The 22047-nt window shown below is 40.5% G+C and overlaps 1 protein-coding gene across 2 annotated transcripts in view; it reads left to right on the top strand.

Annotated features, from left to right (window-relative positions):
• Magi3 (membrane associated guanylate kinase, WW and PDZ domain containing 3) overlaps nt 1–21746 on the top strand; it is a 188537-nt gene extending 166791 nt beyond the window's left edge. Inside the window, exons 15-22 of one of the 2 annotated variants that reach the window (XM_085835603.1) lie at nt 722–904; nt 6651–6836; nt 12871–12973; nt 13681–13807; nt 14327–14470; nt 17097–17235; nt 17998–18088; nt 18610–18881. In XM_085835603.1, the coding sequence (XP_085691729.1) occupies nt 722–904; nt 6651–6836; nt 12871–12973; nt 13681–13807; nt 14327–14470; nt 17097–17235; nt 17998–18047 (932 nt within the window). In that variant the 3' untranslated portion in view covers nt 18048–18088; nt 18610–18881. Of the gene's footprint in view, nt 1–721; nt 905–6650; nt 6837–12870; nt 12974–13680; nt 13808–14326; nt 14471–17096; nt 17236–17997; nt 18089–18609 lie in introns of both variants that reach the window. The other variant, XM_085835602.1, reaches the window with a different exon arrangement.
• The last annotated feature ends 301 nt before the right edge of the window (nt 21747–22047 follow it).

Genomic DNA, 22047 nt, shown 5'->3' on the forward strand with positions numbered 1-22047 from the left:
GACTCTGCCATTCACACAAACAGCTTGTTGCACATGGGGTATCATGATGAACTCAGCTGATCTTACCAACCAAGAAACTTTAGTTATAAAGCACCTATGTAAGAAACACTCTGGGTAGAGAGCAGATGGTTTGGGGCAGCATTCTGTGGTCTTTCACCTCCACTAACATCTATGACCATCAATCTCTTGAGTAAATTATATTACAGTTCATTTAAATAAAATGTACTGTGTCACTTCTATCATCTGCTTTTGTTAAAACTTTATAACTGTCAAAGAAATAAAGCAACTCTAGTAATTCATTTATTAAAAATAACTTATTTATTTTTAGTTTTATTTATTTACTTATTTATTTATTGTATGCATGTTATGACAAATGCCTTCACCAAGTGAGCTAACTCACTAGCTCAACAATTCTTTTTAACTAGCTAATCTTGTAGAGGTTTTGAAGAACTGTCTCGAAAATGAAATGACATTAGGTCATGTGTAGTTTATCTGTTGTATATTTTAAGTATTTAGGAGGCAGATAGACCCTCTGCTGCCTGCACCTGTGCTTTGATTAGGCCCAGTATTCTCAGGGAGGAGGAGCAGCATGCTACATTTCTATTCTTTATGTTATTAGAAGTGAAATTTACTTTTTAGACTAGAACTAAAATACTTATCTAGCACTTAACTATTTTCTACACTGTTTTCCATAAATATTAAAACATGATGTTTATTATAGAGAAACAACCTGAGGATGAAAGCCCTCAAGCCTTCTCACAGAACGGATCTCCTCGCCTGAATCGGGCAGAGCTTCCAACCAGGTCTGCCCCACAAGAGGCCTATGATGTCATCTTACAGAGAAAAGAAAATGAAGGGTTTGGTTTTGTCATCCTCACTTCTAAAAGCAAGCCGCCCCCAGGAGGTAAGGGCTGCTATAGCCTGTTCTCTCCCGGAACATCCAGTTTTCTGGGTTTATTAAGTGAATTAAGACCTGAATTAAGATCTTAGAGATGTATCTTTTTAAAGCAGTAAATCCTTAATTCCAAAATCAGAGAATCTAAACCTTTCAGCTCTGATTTCTCTGGCATCTCTAATGCTACCAAAAACAAAAAAACAAACAAACAAACAAAAAAACCCAACAACCTTAGTTTTCACCCATATTGAGGGAATATGCCTGAGATCTAATTTCATGAATTTAGAAAAAGATACAATTTAAATTTTCTAAGTAATAATTTTTACGTTTGGAGGGTACTGATTTTCTAAAGTAGAAATGAATTAAATTCTGAGGGCAGTTGAGAAGGAGTAAAACTGGGAAATAGAAAACCTTGCCCCAATTATGCCCTAGTTATTTCATCTTGTAAATAATAATTGTATTCCAACTGTAAGACATTCCTGTTGAATGATAAGAGGCATTCCTGCCTCTCATATATATTTTATTGAAAGACAAGATTTTATTAGACCCTTTAAAAATTAATATTCTGAGCCAGCGTTAACAGAGTTCTCATCTGAGATGGATGGATGTATATATAAAATAGAGGTAATCTAGAAAGCATAAGGCTGTTAGGATTCAGCTCATTAAATGTTTGCCTTATCTTTATGTTTCTAAAAAATAAGAACCCTAACTATGATTATGAAATGCAATTGAATATCAGGTAAGAAAAAGTACACTGATATTTCTATATTATGCTTATCAATAACTATTTTTTCTAAGTCAGAACAATAAAAATCCTTGACCACATAAGAATATGCTCTTGCCTTTGATAGTGGATTTGATTATTTCTTAGGTAGAAGATCCGATTAAAGCTAAATGGTGTGACTAAGACCTTAGTAAAAAAAAAAAAAATGTAAAAGGAAACTACAAAATCTTGCTATAATTAATGCATGCATATAAAAGGAAAAGATGCTATAATGTGGGTATTACTGTAGTATCAGGTCACAGCTCACTGATACTAGTTCCATTTTCCCAGAGCAGTTGCTATGGTAACATTTGGAACTAGAACTGTCACTGATGCTGTGAAGATAATTATGTAGCCTATATCAGAATATGAAACAAGAAATAATTTTGGTATAGCATCTTTGGAAGTCAGACATTTCAAAACAAATAACTATTAAAGAAAATCATATTGGTCATTTTAATTTCATATAATAATCTAATCCCCGACATTCAGATCAATAAATATAGTAAAAGATTTTTACACTATTTGGTAAATGCTGAACAATTTTATATTAAACATGCTCTCTTCCGACTGCTGCAAAAAATAATGAGAAACTAGTGCTCACCATAAAACAAAGCAATATAGGTAAATTCACTAAGAAGATACATTACTAACATTCTTGAACATTTTCATATTTATTTGTTTATTAAATTTTTTTTTATTCATTTAAATACTTTAATATTTTGATGGCTTTGTGTATATAAATATTTGACCTAATTAAATGATTTTAGGTTTCATAATCAGACAATCTTTTATTCAAGCCTATTCTATCTTTAATAGCAGATGGACTTACCTACTTACCCTGCAAGAGCTGTGGTTTCCCCTGTAAACTGAGGGCAGTGCTAACACCCTTGTCTTGTTGAGTTTGAGGACTGTGATAAGCATGTAGATCCTGGAACTGTGGCTCATTGTGATTACTTCTACTACCCTTGTTATTATCAGCTTTTCTAAAATGTTGCTATAGGCTCTGGCCTGCAGTTTGAGGGGAGGGGAAGTTCTTTGGGTTTTTCAGACAGCATCTTATCATGTTGTCTAGGCTGTTCCTGAACTTGTAGGCTTTAGTGATCTTCCTGACTCAGCCCCAGAGTAGCTGGGACTTGGCAGTGACATACAAGTACCCAGCAACCTTCTCTATTAGGGAACCTCCAAAATTTTTATCAGTACATAATAATAAGATATGAAAACCTAGTACAAATATAAGACTGAGGTAAAAACTAACATGTAGCAGAAAGGGAGTGTTTGAAGCTCATTAGTTATCAGTGGGAGCATAAATTAGACTCACATGGTTGGCATGTTCTCTATAAATATCCAAAGTTTTTAGTCAAGGTACAAAATCAAAAATTGGTAATTTCACTTAAGTGCTAGATAATAATGTCACAAGTCCTGGGTCCTGGAGCATTGAGAGAGAAGAATCCTGGGTAAGTGTAAATGATGGGCTTCTGTTCCCAGAAGCAGAGCAGTTAGTGCAGTTAGTGACAGAGCTGTGCTTTAAAAGGGAGGGGGGTGGTGCACTGTTGGAAAGGCAGAAAACCTGTTCCTTTTTAGGGACCTTGTCTCAGAACCCTGTTCAACATAGATCACTTTTTTCTCCCAGGTAAATGTGTCTTTAGTGACATGGGTCCCAAAAAAGAGTTCCTACTAACATCTCTGGAAGTAGTTTTCAAGACCAGGCAGTCCCAGGCAGCATCCTCGCAGTGAGCCTTAGTGCTGAGTGAGCACATGCTTAGAGAAGCCCTGCGTAGGCGACAGGACACAGCTCACTCCTCTTTGTAGTGCTGCAGTCACATCACTGCTACTCTTGTCATGCACTTCTCAGGTCTGCTTGCAAAAGGTTTGTTTGACAAAGATGGGCATTTCCAGTTACTGTCTTTTCTTTTACTGAAAATAAGTGTTGAAGAGTACTAACCTGACCTAAGGAGCTGGATATGCCAAACTGTGAGATAAACTGAGGCCAGAGATGAATGTAGATAGATATGGGAAAGGTGGTATTATGGCAGATGTCCACAGACTATATACTAACAAAAGTAAGGCAAGACCTGACACTCTGTGAACTCTGAGGAAATACCAGGACAGACTTCCCAGTCCACTCAACATGTGACCTTTCAGGGTTCTGTTGGTTCTAGCTACTTTGGTGGCTCTGCTCCAAGTGTCAAGACATTAAGAATCTGACCCCTTCCATCACCCAGACAAGCTCTGTGCGAATACCACCAGTCTGCAGTGCCTTGCTTCTGCTCTGTCCACATGATAAAAAAGGGAACCACTGAGATTTCAGAGATGAATTCTGTTTGGTGCTTTACCAAGTCTGAACAAACCCTGCAGTGTACCAAGTTTCTGAATGATTTCTTCTCAGGCGATTTAGGATGTCACAATAGGGCTACCATATGATTTGTCACATGTTTCTAATATGCCACCTGTTATACTATTAGTGAACCAGTTCAAAATGTTTGGTGGAGGACATGACCCAAACTACACTGACATTTTTCTAATTATTCTATTTGTAAGGAAAATGGACTCATAAGGGCTTGATTTCATTTTGTGCTAAAGGGAACTTGTTTCTGACATTATTGTCTTCCATTTAAAAATAAAATCTATCACTATCACTGTATAATTCTAGCAAAGTTGAGGACATAAATTATAACCAAGAATAATTTTTCTAAACCAATTGAAAGTCTATTTAATGTCTATAGGACACTCCTAGTATGATTTAGAAATACTAGTAAGGAATGTTTTACTCAGGAAATTAAACCTAATTCACAGTGCCATCAAAAATACTGTCACTATTCATATCAGTCATTAGTCATGAGTATTGACCTTGGCTAGAAAACTCATAGAGAATGTAGACTTGTTTCCTAGTACAAATGCCATTGACTGCAAATTGGATGATACCTTGTTTGACAAGATGCCCTGAATGTCTAGGGACTTGTCTTAAGCTGTGACAATACCCACCCCCAAGTCAGTCTACAAGGCCCTAAATACACTAAGTTACAGCTATAATAGCATGCTTGAAGCCCTACATGCTTACAAGGTAGTCACAGCTGCATGCAGAGAGGAGAACCAAATATTCTTAACACTAAATATTCAGCCTTTATTGGCAGGTAGCTTTTGAATTTTAAAAAGATCTAAAGACAGAAATTAATTTTTATACCAGTGTGCATATGTGTTGGGAGGATGCATGCATATGTGTCTACATGTATGTGGAGGCTAGAGGACAGCTTGAGGTGTAGTCCTCAGGAACACAGTCTACTTCCTTTCAATCAGGGTCTCTCATTGGTCTGAGATCGATCACCAATGAGACTAGGTTGGCTGTCTAGCTAGGCCCAAAGATTCTACTGTCTTGAATCCCTAACACTGGGATTTTGATCATGTGCCCCTATCTCTATGCCCACTTTTATGTAGATTCCAGGAATTGAATGGAGGTCAGCCTGCAACAAGGTGTTCTACCAACTGAACCTTCTTCCCAGCTCACAAATTAATTTTTGTATAGAAGTATGACTCATTTTAGATATCAGTCATTTATTTCATTGTGCCTGGACTTCTAACCAATTACCAAGTCTTATGCACAAAACAGCTTGTATTTGTTAAAAGATTCCTCTTGGGAGTCACTGCCCTTTCAGCAAAGCCAAAGAATCTTATTTCTAAAATAGCTTTCACACTCACACACACACACACACACACACACACACACACACACATAAATAAGAAAAAAAAACAAAAAACTGATACAACTGTGATAGCTAACAGTGGCCCTTAGCTAGGAAAATTGGGATAATGATATACAAAGAGGAAAAAGACCCAGGATTCAGGTACGGGTGGGAACAGCTGAGTATCAGAGGAGACCACACTGGAGCCAGAATGTCCACTAAGCCTGATAAGACCTCCCAAAATCAGAATACCAGGGGAAAATCCAGCAGGAGTTTGTGAGATTGGGGGTTCCTGGGCAAACTGTATTAAAAAGGCTTTGACAAATCCTGCCTTGTGCTTAAGGAAGGTGAAAGAAGGACTATAAAGATGACTCGCAGGGTAAGAGCACTTGTTGCTCTTGCAGAGGACCTTGGCCCACTTCCCAGCACCCACATGGCAGCACATAACTGTCTGTAACTCTGCTTTCCGGCCCTGGCACCCTCTTCTGAACTCCAAACATATGCATGGTATACATACATACATGTAGGCAAAATACCCATACACATAAATAAATCTGAAAAGAAGAAAAAGATGAAAGACCTTTCACAGGGACATCAGAAGGACACATGTGGAGCCAATATCAACACAGGAGTGCTCTACGTACCCTTTAGAGAGCTGTGACATGCCCTGTGGTGCTCAGGCCCCAGGAGCACCCCTTCCCTGCCTTCAGCAGAGAAAGAGCCTGTCAGCACAGACTAGACCAGCTCTCTGGGACTGTCATCTTGTGCTCATCTGGTTCCCTCTTCCCTACTCTACTCATTCTGGCCCTTTCCTTTCTTCATTACACCTTCACCTCTGCTGTGGTTGGTGCCATTTAGCTCTCTCTCTCTCTCTCTCTCTCTCTCTCTCTCTCTCTCTCTCTCTCTCTCTCTCTCTCTCTCTCTCTCTCCCTCCCCCCCACCACCCCAGTAAAGCTCTGGTCTACAGAGTGAGTTCCAGGACAGCCAGAGCTAGACAGAGAAACCCTGTCTCAGTAAATGAATGAATGAATGAATGAATGACTAAAAAGATTTGTGGCTTTAAAAACCAAACAAACTGGAACAAGTTTCTAGTAAATGGAAGGCAGCAGCAAGCATCTATATCTATGGTTACAACCACATTAAAAAGTCTCTGTGTGGTCAGTGGGAGGGGTGGACAGGATAATTATACTTTTTTCCTCTCTGTTTTTGAAGCCTTTTCTTTGATGTTAGTATGTAAAATTTCAAATAATGATGAGGACAAATCCATCACTAGCAGGTATCTAAACTGGAAAACTTGGGGTTCTTGCCACAGTTATTCCTCATAAAATTGGCCGAGTCATAGACGGAAGTCCAGCTGATCGTTGTGGAAGACTGAAAGTTGGAGATCACATTTCTGCTGTGAATGGGCAGTCCATTGTTGACCTATCCCATGATAATATTGTTCAGCTCATCAAAGATGCTGGAGTCACCGTCACGCTGACAGTGGTTGCTGAAGAAGGTGAGGACAAGGCCACCCTTCCCCAAGTTGATGTCTAAGTGTGTCTCAGTTACTGTTCTGTTGTTATTGTTCTGTTGCTGTGAACAGACACCATGACCAAGCAGCATATAAAAGTTTCCGAGGGCTAGTCCATGACCATAATGGAGGGGAGCGCAGTGCCAGGCAGGCAGGCAGGCAGGCAGGCACGGGAGCATAGCTGAAGGCTTACACATTACGCTTAAGTTGCAGGCAGAGAGACAATGAGAGTGGGCTTTAGTTTGGGCTTTTAAACCTCAAACAAGGCCACCCTACTCCAGCAAGAATTCACCTCCTAATTCTTTACAGATCGTTCCACTAACTGGGAACCAAGCATTTAATCGTATGAATCTAAGGGGCCATTCTCATTCAAGCCACCACACAGTACAAGCCCAGAGTATGTGAGAGGTGTTTATATGCTCTGTAGTCTCATTCTTTACCTTTTCCACTTCATAGCTTAAAAGACTAAAGTTGTCAACTGCTCAAAAAAAATTAGCTGGTGAATGGTGGTCATTTATTTATATGAATCAAGAAGCAAGCATCCAGAAGTGAAAATTGGTAATACCTTTCAGATCTTATTTTCTTAATGTCTTCTGTCTCAGCTTGAGTGTGAGGAGATCCTCTAGAGAGTTCAAAGGGCATTGCTGTTGACAGCACAGCTGGTATGTCACATCCGTGCCATGTGTGGCTTTCTTTGGGAGTGGAGGTTTGTCCTAGGCAGCTGCGGTATGAGCGGGAATGGAGGTTGTAGGAATGGCTCCTAATCAAGGTATAGAACACATAGGGGTCATGTCTCACCTTGCTTTAAACATGCCTTTCAGTCATTAAGAATTTCTAACTAGGAACTTTTTGAACTTGCCTTGTTCTTTATTATTTACTTATCTAATCTATCCTGACTTTGTAGTGATAATGAGAGGGAAAAGGCAGAGTTATGAAGGTCCTCTCTTAAAATTTCCTCAGACCTTAGGAATGCGGCCCAGTGGTAGAACACTTGCCTAATATGTACAAGACCCTGGGTTGGATTGCCAGTACTGCTGAGAGGAGAGATAGCAATTAAGGTTCCTCATACTGTGTTAACACTACCGTTTTCCTCTGTAGTCCTAAGGTCATTTCCAGGTGCTTTGTAACCCCCAACCCTACAGCATGGTGCAGTGTTGTCAAGTCTGGTCTCAGTCTCCTGAGCGCAAGTGGTCCTCCCACCTCAGCCTCTCAGAACTAGAGCTGTGCCCAAATGCATTTCTCCACAGATTTCCCCTCTTGTTTGTTCCTACTAGATTACTCTTATGTTTTTACCTTTAAGGTGTTGTGTAAGTCTTCTTTGTGTCTGAGCTACTGTGGTGGGTATTTATTTATGAGCATTCTCTCCTTAACGTTTATTTTGTGACTCAAATGTCACAAAAGTCAATGCCAGCATGGCATTGCAGAGTTGTGTGTACAGTTGTCCTCATGCCTGTCATGCAGTGGCACTGAGGGGTAGAAGAGATGCAAGTCAGTATGAGACCAGCAGACTGCAGGCCACCTCGGGCTGGTAGTGTTGTAGCATACAGGAAAAGTCCAACCGTAAGCGTCCCCTGTGAAACAGTAAACTCTTCCTGCCTGCTTGTTCTCACTGTCCTGAATGTGCCATTGCTGCTGCTGTTGCTGCTGCTGCTGCTGCTGCTGCTGCTGCTGTTGCTGCTGCTGCTGCTGCTGCTGGCCCCAGAGCATGCCTGGGATAACCTGGGATAGTTTGGTGGGAGAACAAAGATTTTTCAAAGATACCACTGATTATTGATGGTAAATTTTTCTAAAAGGTTATCCGGAATTGCACATTTTTCTTAGAGTAAAAACTACCTTTGACATTTCAGCCCAGATGTTTCTGGACAAATGTTAATGTAGGTACATGATCGTGTCAGTCACCACTAGGAAGAAATGAAAGACAAATCTTAGTCAGTGATTACCCATCATTTTTATAAACTATGAAAACATTTAGAATCCCTTATTTTATTCAGGGAATAATAGAAAGTCTCCCTTTTGTCCTAAAAATTTCCTTCATAGAATTTCTAAGTTTTCCAAGCCTCTCACTGAATTCAATGTAAAACTTAGCAGTTACCCTGCAGTTAAGTGAATCTTTTTTTTTAAAGATTTATTTATTTATTATATATAAGTACACTGTAGCTGTTTTTAGACACACCAGAAGAGGATGTCAGATCTCATTACGGATGGTTGTAAACCACTATATGGTTGCTGGGATTTGAACTCAGGACCTTTGGAATTTTGGAAGATCAGTCAGTGCCCTTAACTGCTGAGCCATCTCTCCAGCCCAGTTAAGTGAATCTTGAAAGCTGTTTTCAGAAACTGTTTTTCACACCTTTGGTCCAGGTTACATGGCCTCTTACTGATACCTGTCTCCTGCCCACCCAAGCCTTCACTGTGAGAGGGAAAGGGTTGTCACCTGAAAAACAGAGTGTCTCCTCCATCCCTTCATCTTCCCTTTGCATGGTACTACTTAATATCTGGGACTGCTTTGCCACAGACATGATAAGGCACGTGCCATGTGTCATATAAAAACTTTCAAACTGCATTCATGACTAGAATCTGTATCCACTGACTCCAGCACCTCTGCCTTTACCACAGGAATTTGGTCTTAAGGTTGGAGCAGGAGTTGGCTGCACCTGGTAGTTTGTGCTCACTATATAGAAACCTTTATTGCTTTTTCAAATTGACTCCTAATGTTTTGTCAAGTCCATTTTATTTTTAACAGTGGACATAAGTTACCACAGCCACCAAAAATGTGCACTGGAGCAAAATGTATGGCATCGTTTGTGTTCTTTCCCCATTGGGTCTCAGTTTCTTCCTACTTGGTGCACACACTGCACTCTGATCTGTGCATCTTTTAAAGTGCACTGTCTGGAGTGTGTATTGTCCTTACTCTTGCAGCTGTATAGGTGGATGGTTCTATGTTAGAGATTGCTATTCTGGGGCCTAGTCTCACAACTATGGGATTTGTTTTGTTTTCCAGGGTTCAATCAAAGATTCTACGATTCCTCATGTCATCTCTCCTTTTTTCTTTTTTTTCTTTTTTTTTTTTGGTTTTTTCGAGACAGGGTTTCTCTGTGTAGCCCTGGCTGTCCTGGCACTCACTTTGTAGACCAGGCTGGCCTCGAACTCAGAAATCCGCCTGCCTCTGCCTCCTGAGTGCTGGGATTAAAGGCGTGCGCCACCACGCCCGGCTTCCTTTTTTCTTTTAACTAAGATAAACTCACATGTTATAAAACTCATCACAACATGCTGTCCAGTGCTGTTCTAGAGGGCTACTGGGGGAGGTATCATTTTTCTTTTGTTTAAGTTTATCCACAAGGTTGTCTAACCATCACCGCTAATTTCACATTTTATAAGCTCCCAAAAGAAACCCCATAATCATTAACAGTTACTTCCCATTTTCTTCTAATGCTATCCCTCAGCAACCACACATCTGCTGTTTGCCTCAGGACATTTCTTAGACATTTTACTTTAGTGGAATCAGGTAGTACAGGACCTTGTCTATTTTGCTTCTTTCTCTAGCAAACATTCAAGGTTCAACTTCACTGTAATCTTTATCATTCCTTTTATACATAATAATATAAAGTCCATATTACATATACATCCTTTTACTTTCCAATTAATCATTTGATAGAAATTTGTTCCTTCTTTTTATTGTGAATTTCATCTATTACTGTACATATTTTCCTGCAATGCATGATTTCATTTCTCTTGAGTTTTTCCTAAAGTTAGAATTGTCAGGTCATGCTGTGTACTCTCATGTTTGGCTTTTTAAGGAGTTGCCAAATGATTCCTTTAGCCAGCTACACCATCTTATACTCTCACCAGCCATGTATGAAGGAGGCGTCCAGTTTTGTCAGATCCTCCACACCACTTATTTTCTGGTTGGTTGTTTTCTCATAGTGGCCTTTCTAATGATGGGAAGTGGTATTTCACTATGCTTTGGCTTCACATGTCACTGACAACTAGTAATGTTAATTTAGCATCTTTTCCTGGGCTTTGGAGAAATGGCTATTCAAATCATATTTCACTTGCCTTATGTTGTATTATAAGTTCTCTTTACTTATTCTGACGCTAGATCTTTTTCAGGTGTGCAGCTTTCATATGTTTGTGTCCCAGCCTGCATTTGTCTTCACACTTTCTTATTACTCACCCTTTGATGCACAAACATTTGCGTGTCAGTGAAGACCGACTCATTTATATTGTTTTTGCTGTTTTGTGCGTTGTTCTTAAAGCATTCTGTACATATCCACATTGTAGCTAGGTAGTTTCCCATGGGTGTTCACCTCGTCTTACCTGTCTGCTTCCCACATTGCTCCCAGCTCCGAATATCAAAAAAAAAAAAGGCCTGTGGTACACATTTCTATGTGTATCCTATAAAACAGCATGAGAATTTCTGGAAGTAGAATTACTTGCTCCTTCGATGAGTATTAACATACCATTTGGCTCGATGCTATGTTTCCATAACTGCTGCAGCCATCTCTACCTACACTAAAACACCACAGTTCCTTCCTGAGCCCTTATTCCATGGTCTTTACTTGGCATTATCAGCTTGTCTGTGTGTAGTGTGGTCAGCATTGTGCAAAAACTATGATCACAGTGTGCTTAAGCAGTCGGATGGATCCCACAGAGAAACTGACATATTGAACACGAGGTGAAATGGAAAGGCTTGTTCCAGGTGACGATTCTAAATTTGGTTAGAATCTTGTATGTGACAGAAGGTTTTCCTTAAGACTTAAAGCAGGACAGTTGGCCTGTTTCATGGGTTATGTTAAAACTAGAGGCTCAGGAACTGAGGGAAGTTCAAAACTGGTAACAAGAAAAGCATGAGCTATAACCTGCTCAGTCAGTATAATATCACTTGTATGTATGTTTCGAGAACTGACCATTTGGTATTGGATAACTAATTGGGTATGTCCTTCTCTGCGGAAGACTGCTCCTTCTGCTTCCAGAGATCCTCAGTTGCCTGCAGTTGTGTGGGTCAAGGCCTCGTGAGCTTCTCTCCTATCCACTTCTGCGTGTCAGTGATGTCATCCCTCTCAGCTCAGGTTTCGGTAGTCATGTTGATACTTTTGTAACTTCTGACATTACTAGGAGACATAGTCTCACAGCAAACCGATCCTCTGGATCTTACAAACTTTCCACCCACTTTCCACAATGGTCTCTGAGTCTCTGGTGAAGGATGCTTTGTAGATGCATCCTCAGGTGCTGGGCTCCACAGCATTTTGATTGATTGTGGTTTACTGTGGTTGTAGTGGCCTCATTTGTTGCAAAGAGACATTCTTTGATGAGGTGTAAAGACTATACTTCTCTGTGGGTATGGGTATAATGACAAATGTTTAGATTATTGTTGGTGATTTTTCTGATTTAGTAAATCAACGGCTGTAGATGCTTCTTAATAACCCTGACTTCAATAACACAGAGTAGTTAGCTAGGTTTCTAGTACAACGCATGGTTTCCTTTCCCTCTTGCTGAATGGGTTTTACAGTCCAGTCATTCACACACACACACACACAACTCTCTGGATGACTTTGTGATCTTTGATGCTAAGTGCCAGGCAGAATAACTTCCTCTGTAGAAATGCAAGTTCCAGATGTGTATAGTTTGCAGGGTGACCTCTGTGCTCCAGCATCTTGAGAGTTAGAACTGTCAGGAAGGAAAACCTTCTGTGCTCTGGAAACCTAGAACAGAGTAGCCTCTGGAGCTCTGTCCTCTACACAGATATGACTGATGTGTGCAGCTCTGGTTTCCATGGTATGGAAAAGACAGGGGTGAAAATGTGAAATAAAAAAATGGCTGCTGTTCTCTTAAAACATAAATGTTACTTAAAGCCAGAGGAGGAGGGCATCACTGTTCCAATTCCAAAAAATAACAGTGCAGTTCTGTGGAAGCCCTAGAGATGGGAACTGTAACCGTCACTGTTGTTTCCTTAAGATCCACTTGGTCTTCATGTTGTCATGTACAGATTCTGATTTCTCTTGTTTTCTCATTTAAACAGAGCATCATGGTCCACCATCAGGAACAAACTCAGCCAGGCAGAGCCCAGCACTGCAGCACAGGCCCATGGGACAGGCACAAGCCAACCACATACCTGGGGACAGGTGTGGCTATTCTCAGGTTTTGGGTTTTCTCATCTTCCTGCTTTTCACTATCCCACTCCCAGGCAGTAATGCACAAGCCAGATAGGCAAGTCTGGAAGAAAGCTGTTGGGTATCTCATCCTCACGGTCCTTCCCAGTGCCTGCTGCCCTTTCACACCCTCCCCCCACTTCCCAGCCTCCATGCTAGGCACAACAGTGATAGTCAGCCCTGAGGCAGCACCTAGCCTACTTCTCTGGTAAGACTTTATAGTAGGGGAGCCCAGCCCACCTGAGTCAGTCTTCTCAAACTGCCTTACACTTGCGCAGTAATTTGAACAAATTTTTCCTCTGTTAAAAATATTATTCATAAAAGAAAACTAGGTTCCCAGAAATTCAGCATCTTCCCAGGCCTTGGGGCTTCAAAAGGTCCATTTCTCATGGTGACAAGGTCACAGTGTCTGCCCCCGGTTCAGTTATTTTGAGTGCAGCTTTCTTTGAGAGCAACTCCATCAAATACCACTGAAGGAAGGGGATGGGGTTCAGTGTGTAACCTACCCTGGAGAGAAGGAGCAGTCTTTTTTTCCTAGCAATTCGGGTTCTAGAGATAGTCTGTTTACAGCAGCTTGTCAGGATAGAGGATGGTAAGTCTCAGCCTGGAGAGGAGTTGATCTGCTTTTCAGACTGTTTCTCATTTTCTCAGTGCAGAACATAACTTGGTTTCTCTCACAGAATTGCCCTAGAAGGTGAAATTGGGAGAGATGTCTGCAGTTCTTACAGACATTCCTGGTCTGACCATAAGCACCTTGCGCAGCCTGACACTGCAGTGATTTCAGTTGTGGGCAGTCGGCACAATCAGGTAAACACAGACACCCTGGTGCTGATTTTCTGGGTTGCTGAATCACTGACATTGGTGTTTTATTACGAATCTGTTCGGATACATTTGCTTCCAAAATTACTAATTTTTACAGGACTGTGGTTAATGTGGTTGTCATTCACTACACCATACAAACAGAGAAGTCAGAACCGAGGTTAAGTATGCACAAGTGCATAGTTTTAGCTAATTGGGGGGGGGGGGGGGGCTTTTGCTTGCTTTTCAGGAAAATTTGTAAAAAATCTCTGTAAAGTGGGTGCTTTCAAATATTCTGTTCTCTTAATTGTTCTGTTGAACATTGACTGACTATAAGAAGGCATATTCTTCAAATGAATCCATTTGACTTTTATGACACTTAAGTAGCAGCCCCAGCTACCATTCCTTTCTTGCCACTTAGAACTGTATCAAGAGTAAACACTATTTCCCTCAGCTATAAAGCACATTCTCTTCAGGACACATCAGAAGCAGTGCGTGAGAGCACTCTGTCATGCTTCCTTCCCCCAGAGCCTCGGCTGTTACCCTGTGGAGCTGGAGAGAGGCCCTCGAGGCTTCGGGTTCAGCCTCCGCGGAGGGAAGGAGTACAACATGGGGCTGTTCATCTTGCGCCTGGCCGAGGATGGGCCTGCCATCAAAGACGGCAGGATTCACGTGAGTTGACTTTTATTTGCAACCTTTGCTTTTGCCTGTAGGCTGGAAAGTTCTAGAAGGAACTGCTTTAGAGGGAATGCAGAAACCCCTTACACAGGAAACGGGTTTCTGCAGCCGCATGCCACCATTGTGCTTCCCCAGTTAGCCAGGGTTCAGAGCCTGATGGCTTCTCTGTGTGTCCAGAAGAACAGTCAGTACAGGGCAGCTGGATCAGTAAATCAAATCTCTTCCATCTTAGTACAAGTCCTGAAGACAGCAGGCTAAAAGGACTCTACAGTTTCTTCTAGACATAAGAAGCCCAGGGAGGTTTCCTACTTAGATCCCTACAGAGGCAAAAGCCTCTGGCCCTGCCACCCGTTACAGTTATTAGACAGCGTTCACTCCGTGCTGTTCCATCACAGACTTTCTCAACCTTACAACACTTTTCAAACATAGTTTTACCATTTTATTAACGTTGTTATAGTAACTGAAAATCACGGCAAAAATGTTCACGTGCCCCTCCCCAGAGGAGTGTTTTCCTTTGGTGTTTACACAGCCCTGCCAGCCTAACAGAAACCTAAAGTTCCACTTCCCTTTCCTTCCTATTTCATTTTAAAGTTAAAAATGACACCTGGTGGTAAGCCTGTTCAATTACGTTTTGTTACATTGTATTTATATTAAAATATGTAGGTTTGTGGCTTAAGAGAAAGAGTGTGACTGAAACTATGCTCTCTCTCCCAGGATGAACCAGCTGTGCTCACACCGATTTTCATTTCTGTCAGAATTACTTTCCTACTTTGTTGTTTATAATTCCTCAGGGAAATGATTCTTTTATCACTTACCAAAGGGGCTTTTTTCCCACTTATTTTGGACAATAAGGACTTTGTTAATTACCTTTCTTACTGTTTCCTGACCTGTAATCTTTATTGTCTTACTCTGCTTTTTTTTTTCATCTTTTTTTTCACTTTATATAATTGTTTTTGTCTGCTTGTTACCATTACTGAATACCTGAGACTGGGAAATCTATAAAGAGAAGAAATTTAATTCTTACACGTCTGGAGCCTGTGAAGAAATCCCAGGCCAGGACAGTCTAGATGGTGGAGAACTCTAGTCCTATGGCAGGGAGACAGAGAATGCCAAGGAGATTGGAGCTCACTTTTAAAACAACAGAACCCCAACATCTGGCATAAAAGATTGTTTCCAACAGTACTTCCAACCAGCACTTATCTGTGGTTGGTGTGTAGTCATATTGCATAGCACTGACTCTCCCACAACCCTAGGAGGTAGGACTCTGGTTTTCATATAACAGGTGGAGAAAATGAGAAAGACTGCTGATCTAGAAAAAAGTAAAGCCACATACCTGGACCCCACAGTACAGCTTCCTGTCTGGTCAATAGATATAAAGCATTCGTTTTGATATGGGGGGTGGATTTTGTGTTTTATGGGTGTTTTGCCCACATGTATGTATGTATGTATGTATGTATGTATGTATGTACATGCGTACGTATTTACCTGGCCCACAGAGGCCAGAAAGAAGTGTCTGATCTTCAGGAACTGGCATTAAAGAAGGCTGTGAGCTGCCATGTAGGTGCTGGAAACTGAACCCAGGTCCTCTGGTAAAGCAGCCAGTGCTGTAACTGCTGAGCCATCTCTCCAGCCCCTTCCCATCAGATCCTTACTGAGTCTCTTCTGACACATTACGTACACATTATCTGAGTATCTTACAAATATTTGGGGTTTTAATATCCAGTAATATCTATCTCACTGTTTGAAGTCAATAAATACCCTCAGTTGCGTGTCACCTTGATATGGATCTCAAAACCAACATCTTTATTCATGTTTCTTACTGTTAGATTTCAACGTATTTTTTATTTTCCTTTAAAATAGACACTTCTGGTAAATGACACCAGCACTGTGGTATCTTATTCTGAGTCCTAGCTTTCTGTTTTCCAGGAAAATGATTTTATATTTGTTACTATATACAATCCAGTAATTGGTTTAAATAAGTGTTCATATTAATGTATTTTCAAATCTTAATTTCTTTAAAGTTTAATCTCTAAGTTATATCATTTAGCTAAAGCCTCACTCATGTATAGGATATGCTGGCAATACAAAAGATGGCCACTGTCTCGGGAAAGCTTCAGTGACGAGCAGCCATCTGTGCCAGCTTTAGAAAACTAAGTCAGGATTAGCTCATGCTTGAAAGCACCCTTACAGACTGTTACGTAGGTGCCACTCTGCAGGGTTACTTAGGGCTATTCATAAATGTCACCTTTTCTAGGGCTTAACTTTTGGTAAAAAATAAATAAATAAATAAAAACAAAAACCTAGATTTTTATTATTTATTTATTTTAAGATACTAGGGATTAGTCTCAGGGCCTTACAGATGTGGGAAAATGTGAATTTAATGCTTGATTTCAAATGCTCAGATACTGACTGGTAGCCACATAAAACTTGCTCATGCAGAATTTTTATCAAGTAAATAAAATCATGCATTGTGTTCCCATCAGCTGTCACCAAGATAGCACACTGTCTAGGTTAAAGACTGTACAAGTGAGAATGACTTAGCAGAGCTGAAGGGCTCTGTTGACAGTGTGGAAATGAAGCTCGGTGCCATTTCATACGGTTGTCAATGTTCCCCGTCCAGGTTGGTGACCAGATCGTTGAAATCAATGGGGAGCCGACACAAGGCATCACACACACTCGAGCAATTGAGCTCATTCAGGCTGGCGGGAATAAAGTCCTCCTCCTTCTGAGGCCAGGGACTGGCTTGATCCCTGACCACGGTAAGCAAGACAGCCGGACACTCACGCTGGCACAGGGGGTGGCAGGAGGGAGGCAGTGGACACCAGAACCCCCAAAGAAACTTACTGTGATACAGATGATGTTTCCAAACAGTATCTTTGTTGGAATAGAATATTTTATATTTACTTCATCTAAAAGCACATAGTGCATTTTGTACAGAAACATACCTGTAAATAACATTAGAGGCAAACAATTCAAATGTCTTCAGAATGCCCCAGCTTTATCCCCTCCTTGGCTAGTTACACATTGAAAAAAAAAAGTTATTTTCTTAAAGATATACTGAGTCCTAAGTATTCTTTGTCTCACTTAATGAATAAATGTCGAAGAACTTTAGGATTTTCTAGTTACTTACCAAAATAAGTTGCTATAGCCCCACTACCTGGGGACAGGGAGGTAAACCTAATGTCTGTACACTGCACCTGCACAGATTGTGAATGCCCTTGGCTTCACTATGTATTTTTGAACTGACACCTTGTTTTTAAAAAATCACTTTGAGAATGCACGATCCTACAAATAAAGGCAGCACCATGCCCATTTAATATGTGTCTCCCCTGCCCCACTCCCCATTAGAGCTTTTGCAGGGTAAGCGTAGACATAACCTCCTACAGTCCCTTCCAGCTGTGACCCTCTGGCTGTGTTATCTTCCACCGTCTGCTCATACAGCACGCGTTCCCAGGGACATCTATGCTAACTGTACTGGTTTGTTTTCACGTAGTCCTAGGCTTTTTCTCTTCCTTCTTCAGGTTTGGCTCCTTCCGGTCTGTGCTCCTACGTGAAACCTGAGCAACATTAAGGCTTTCAGGGCTTTTCTTGGTCTTTCCTTAAAAAGACTTGGTAAATTTGCATGTCTTTTAAATCACTTCTTTCATTTTCTTTTTAATTAAAATGATGCTATTAAATACATCTGTTTCTGTCTTCTGCACTTTTTCAATCTCCCTTTGACATTAAATTTGACAGCCTAACAACCACATTTTGGTTACCACAGTCTGGTGTTTTTCACTAGTGATTTTGGCATATTCTAAAGTTAAACAGTAATAATAGCTTAATTAGTAAGTTTACTGGACCAGGCACATTGGTCCACTTTGATTATTTGTATCTTATTTAGCTAAATGAATATAAAGAATTTACAGATCGTGTGTGTCTTATAGTACCTACGTGAAAAAAACACAATCCATATATGAGCAGATATCTATACGCATCTGCCTTTACAGAGAGCAGGGTAAATGTGAATGAGCTATGGAACATACTCCTCGGGCTATGCAACCAAGTAACATTCACATGGCTGTCAGTTCAAAACTCACTGTTCCTATTTATAATCCGTGAATGTAACCATGTTCTGCTCAATGACTTTTTAGGTGATTGGGATACTAATAGTCCTTCATCTTCCAATGTCATTTATGATGAACAGCCGCCACCTCTCCCATCTTCACAGTCTGCTTCCACATTTGAAGAGTCTCATGTGCCAGTAACTGAAGACTCTCTGACTAGAGCTCAGATATGTGAAAAGGCAGAAGAATTAAAGGACACTGTACAAGAAAAGAAAAGCACTTTAAATGGAAGCCAGCCTGAGATGAAGTATCAGTCTGTCCAGAAAACTATGAGTAAGAAGGATCCACCCAGAGGTTACGGGCATGGTGAGAAGAGTCTATTAAAAGGAGAAAATGGCGTTACACGGAGAGGTAGATCTGCTAGTCCCAAAAAGTCAGTTAATCGACATTCAGAGGAACATTTGGAAAAGATTCCCAGGCCCCTAAAAAGTGATCCCAAAGAAAAATCTAGAGACCGGTCACTGAGCCCTAGGAAAGGAGAAAATAAAGGCCGGCTCACCATTAAGGCAGGCTCTGGACAAGATCCCTATAGAAAAGACAGAGGACGGTCTTCTAGCCCCAAGAAGCAGCAAAAGATAGGAGGCAACAGCCTGTCAAACACTGAAGGCAAATTATCAGAGGCTGGGAGCCGAAGAGCAGCAGGCCACCCTAGTGACAGCACTGAACAGGTCCCAGATGGGAGAGAAAAGTCAAGGGTCAGCAGGAAAGATCTGAAGCAGAGTCAGCCAGGAAAACCCAGAACCAAGTCTCCAGAGAAAAAGAGCAGTAAAGTTGATGAAACATCTCTCCCATCCAAAAAGACTAGCAGCACTGCTAGTAGGGTAGTATCTGAAAAGGAAAAGGGAAAGAAGCCAACAGCAGGAGAAACAAGTAGAGAAACAGTAGAGCACACCCAGATCTCAGCAAAACAGCTCAAGCAGGAAGCTCAAGAGAAGACGGCATTAGGTAATGCAGACGATCACAAAGGCAGAGAATCAGAGGTCATGGACAGATGCAGGGAGCGTGTGGGGGGCACACCTCAAAGTAGCTCTCCAGTCAAGAAAGCACCCATCACTCCAGGACCCTGGAGGGTGCCACGAGCAAATAAAGTCACAGGCACTACTGGCATGGCTGACAAACAGCTGTGACCTTTCGTATAAAACAAAGAAAATTAAGTTGTAATCTTGTGCTAAAAACACAGCATTTTAAGGGGGAGAGGTGTGGTTTTCCCCCAGAAATTCTTCAATAGCAAGTCGTCAGGCTGCATGAAGAGCTTCTGGGATTGCTTAGACCCACCTGGCCTGGCCAGTCCTTTCCTCACGCTCAGGAAGGAGCTGCATCCAAGGGCTCCCCTGCCACCTGCCACACCCTGCTCAGGCTGCTCGCTCAGCAATGACATGATCCTAGCAGTGTGGTCACAGCTCATTTTGTGTTTGTGCCAAGTTATCTACTGTATCATGTCTGTTTTAATCCTTCCCATTCTGATATTTCCAGCCATCAAACAGTTTGGTTTGGCTTGAAGATGTTTTCAATAGCATGTTGCATGTTTACAGAGAGAAATATTTGAGTCCTTGCAGAGGAAGAAATTGTTAGCTCATCATCAAAGTGGGCACTTGCCTCTTCTCACAGCTTCTGACCGTCCTAGTTTAAAAATGCAATTCACAAACATCACATTACAGGGAAGGTCAAATATTATAAATGCTTTTTTACAGCTAAGTAAGGTGTTTAAAGTAACTGCTAAAAATATTCCTTACAATTGAATGCTCAAAATGAGAACGTACTCTAAGCAACAGAATTAACAGCCTCCTGCCATGTTAGCCATCCCTTATGTAGTGACAGTGTCTCAGATCACCTGTAGTCTTGAGGGAAGTGCAAGAAGCATGTAGAAGTACCGCTTGTTTCTCTTTAAAGAAAAACTACTACATCTGGATATTTTGATTATTAACCATTAGTCTTTAATATAGTTGAAGACCCAAAATAGTATGTAGATTTTTGTGAGGGACTTAATCATGAAGCCAGTTCTACAGTCCACTGCCAGACAAAGCACCAGCTCCTGTGACAGAGGAGCTCATCTAGGGGCAGACACACAAGCATTAGGGATTAGAAACAGAGCCTGTCTTAGGCTTCCTCAGCAAGTTAGGACTAATATGGTATAGACTGTGTGTGTTGGAACTTTAATTTTTAGCTAATTATTTAAAAACAAAGTTTTCAGAGTTCTTTTTAAAAATCTAATAAAAATGTTTGCTGAAAGTTGGAGACAATTCTTAAACTCATAAAATAGATCAAGACATTAGTTCCCTGAAGCAGCATTCAGAAACATCTATAAATACAGACATTTCTCAGACCAAAACTGTTTATTTATGGAGTATTTGAACACTCATTCTGTTACCTTGTGAGTCTGACAAATTCCACTGTGACAACTGTACTGGCCCGCTATGCCACATGCTTCCACCCAGAACTGTATTTAACCCATCTCAAAACTACTTGAATAGCGACAATTAGGAAGCTTGATAAATGCTAAGAATTTAGTACTACAGAAATGATTTATTTTCCCTAGAGTCCACATTAGTGATGCAAATCCTATTTTTATTGTTAACTGTGACATAACTTTGATGTCATGTTGTCAATATGATATGGCTCTTCCTAAGTAACATGTCACTGTACTGATTATATACTGACTTAGCAATGTGGCCTTGGAATGCTGAGCAAAATATGGATGTACTGGTTGTAAATGTTTATATATGTACAGTACCTTTATATATATAAATATATATATATATATACACTTGAGGTTCTGATTAGAGAAAGATCTGTAAATCGCTCGTTATTTTTTATATAGATATTAAAAAAGAAAAATAAGTTTGTCGTGCTTTTTTCTAAACCTGTTAGCATCATTTAAAATTGCTGTTTGTGGAACCTAGTCCCATCACGATCTGAATCATCAAAAAGACTGACAATCAGAAAGACAAAGTAATGTGTCTTTGCCAGTACTTAATCTCACCCATGGATAAAGCCTTGAGTTGTATACCATTTTCTATTAATGCTATTTTTGAATACCCCTTTTCTCCACTATCAGGAAAGAAAAGATATTATATCTCACTGGAATTCAGTACTACACATTTATAATAGACTAATGAATAGACCATTTACCACAAGATCACAGAGTTCCATGGCAACTTACGATATTTAAAACAGTTTTATTTATTTTAGTTTTAAAATTAAGTCTGTAGACTTGACTTCTTTTCACTTAGTATATTAACTGCTTAAACCCTACTTCAAAACTCTGGTTAATTAATAATTTTCTTCAGGAGAAAAAAATTCTTATAATTACATAAATTCACACTAAAAATAAGTCCAGTTCCATTTCCAGGCATACAATGGAAATGTGTCAGAGAAAAGCTGCTGAAAGTAGGAACTAAGCAGTTCTGTGGGCATGGACACACTGTTATTCGTCACCCAGGCTACAGCATCCTTATAGCTGAGCAG

The sequence above is a fragment of the Mus caroli genome, unplaced genomic scaffold (genome assembly GCF_978045245.1).
Source record: "Mus caroli unplaced genomic scaffold, Mus_caroli_1 scaffold_3, whole genome shotgun sequence".
NCBI lineage: Eukaryota > Metazoa > Chordata > Mammalia > Rodentia > Muridae > Mus > Mus caroli.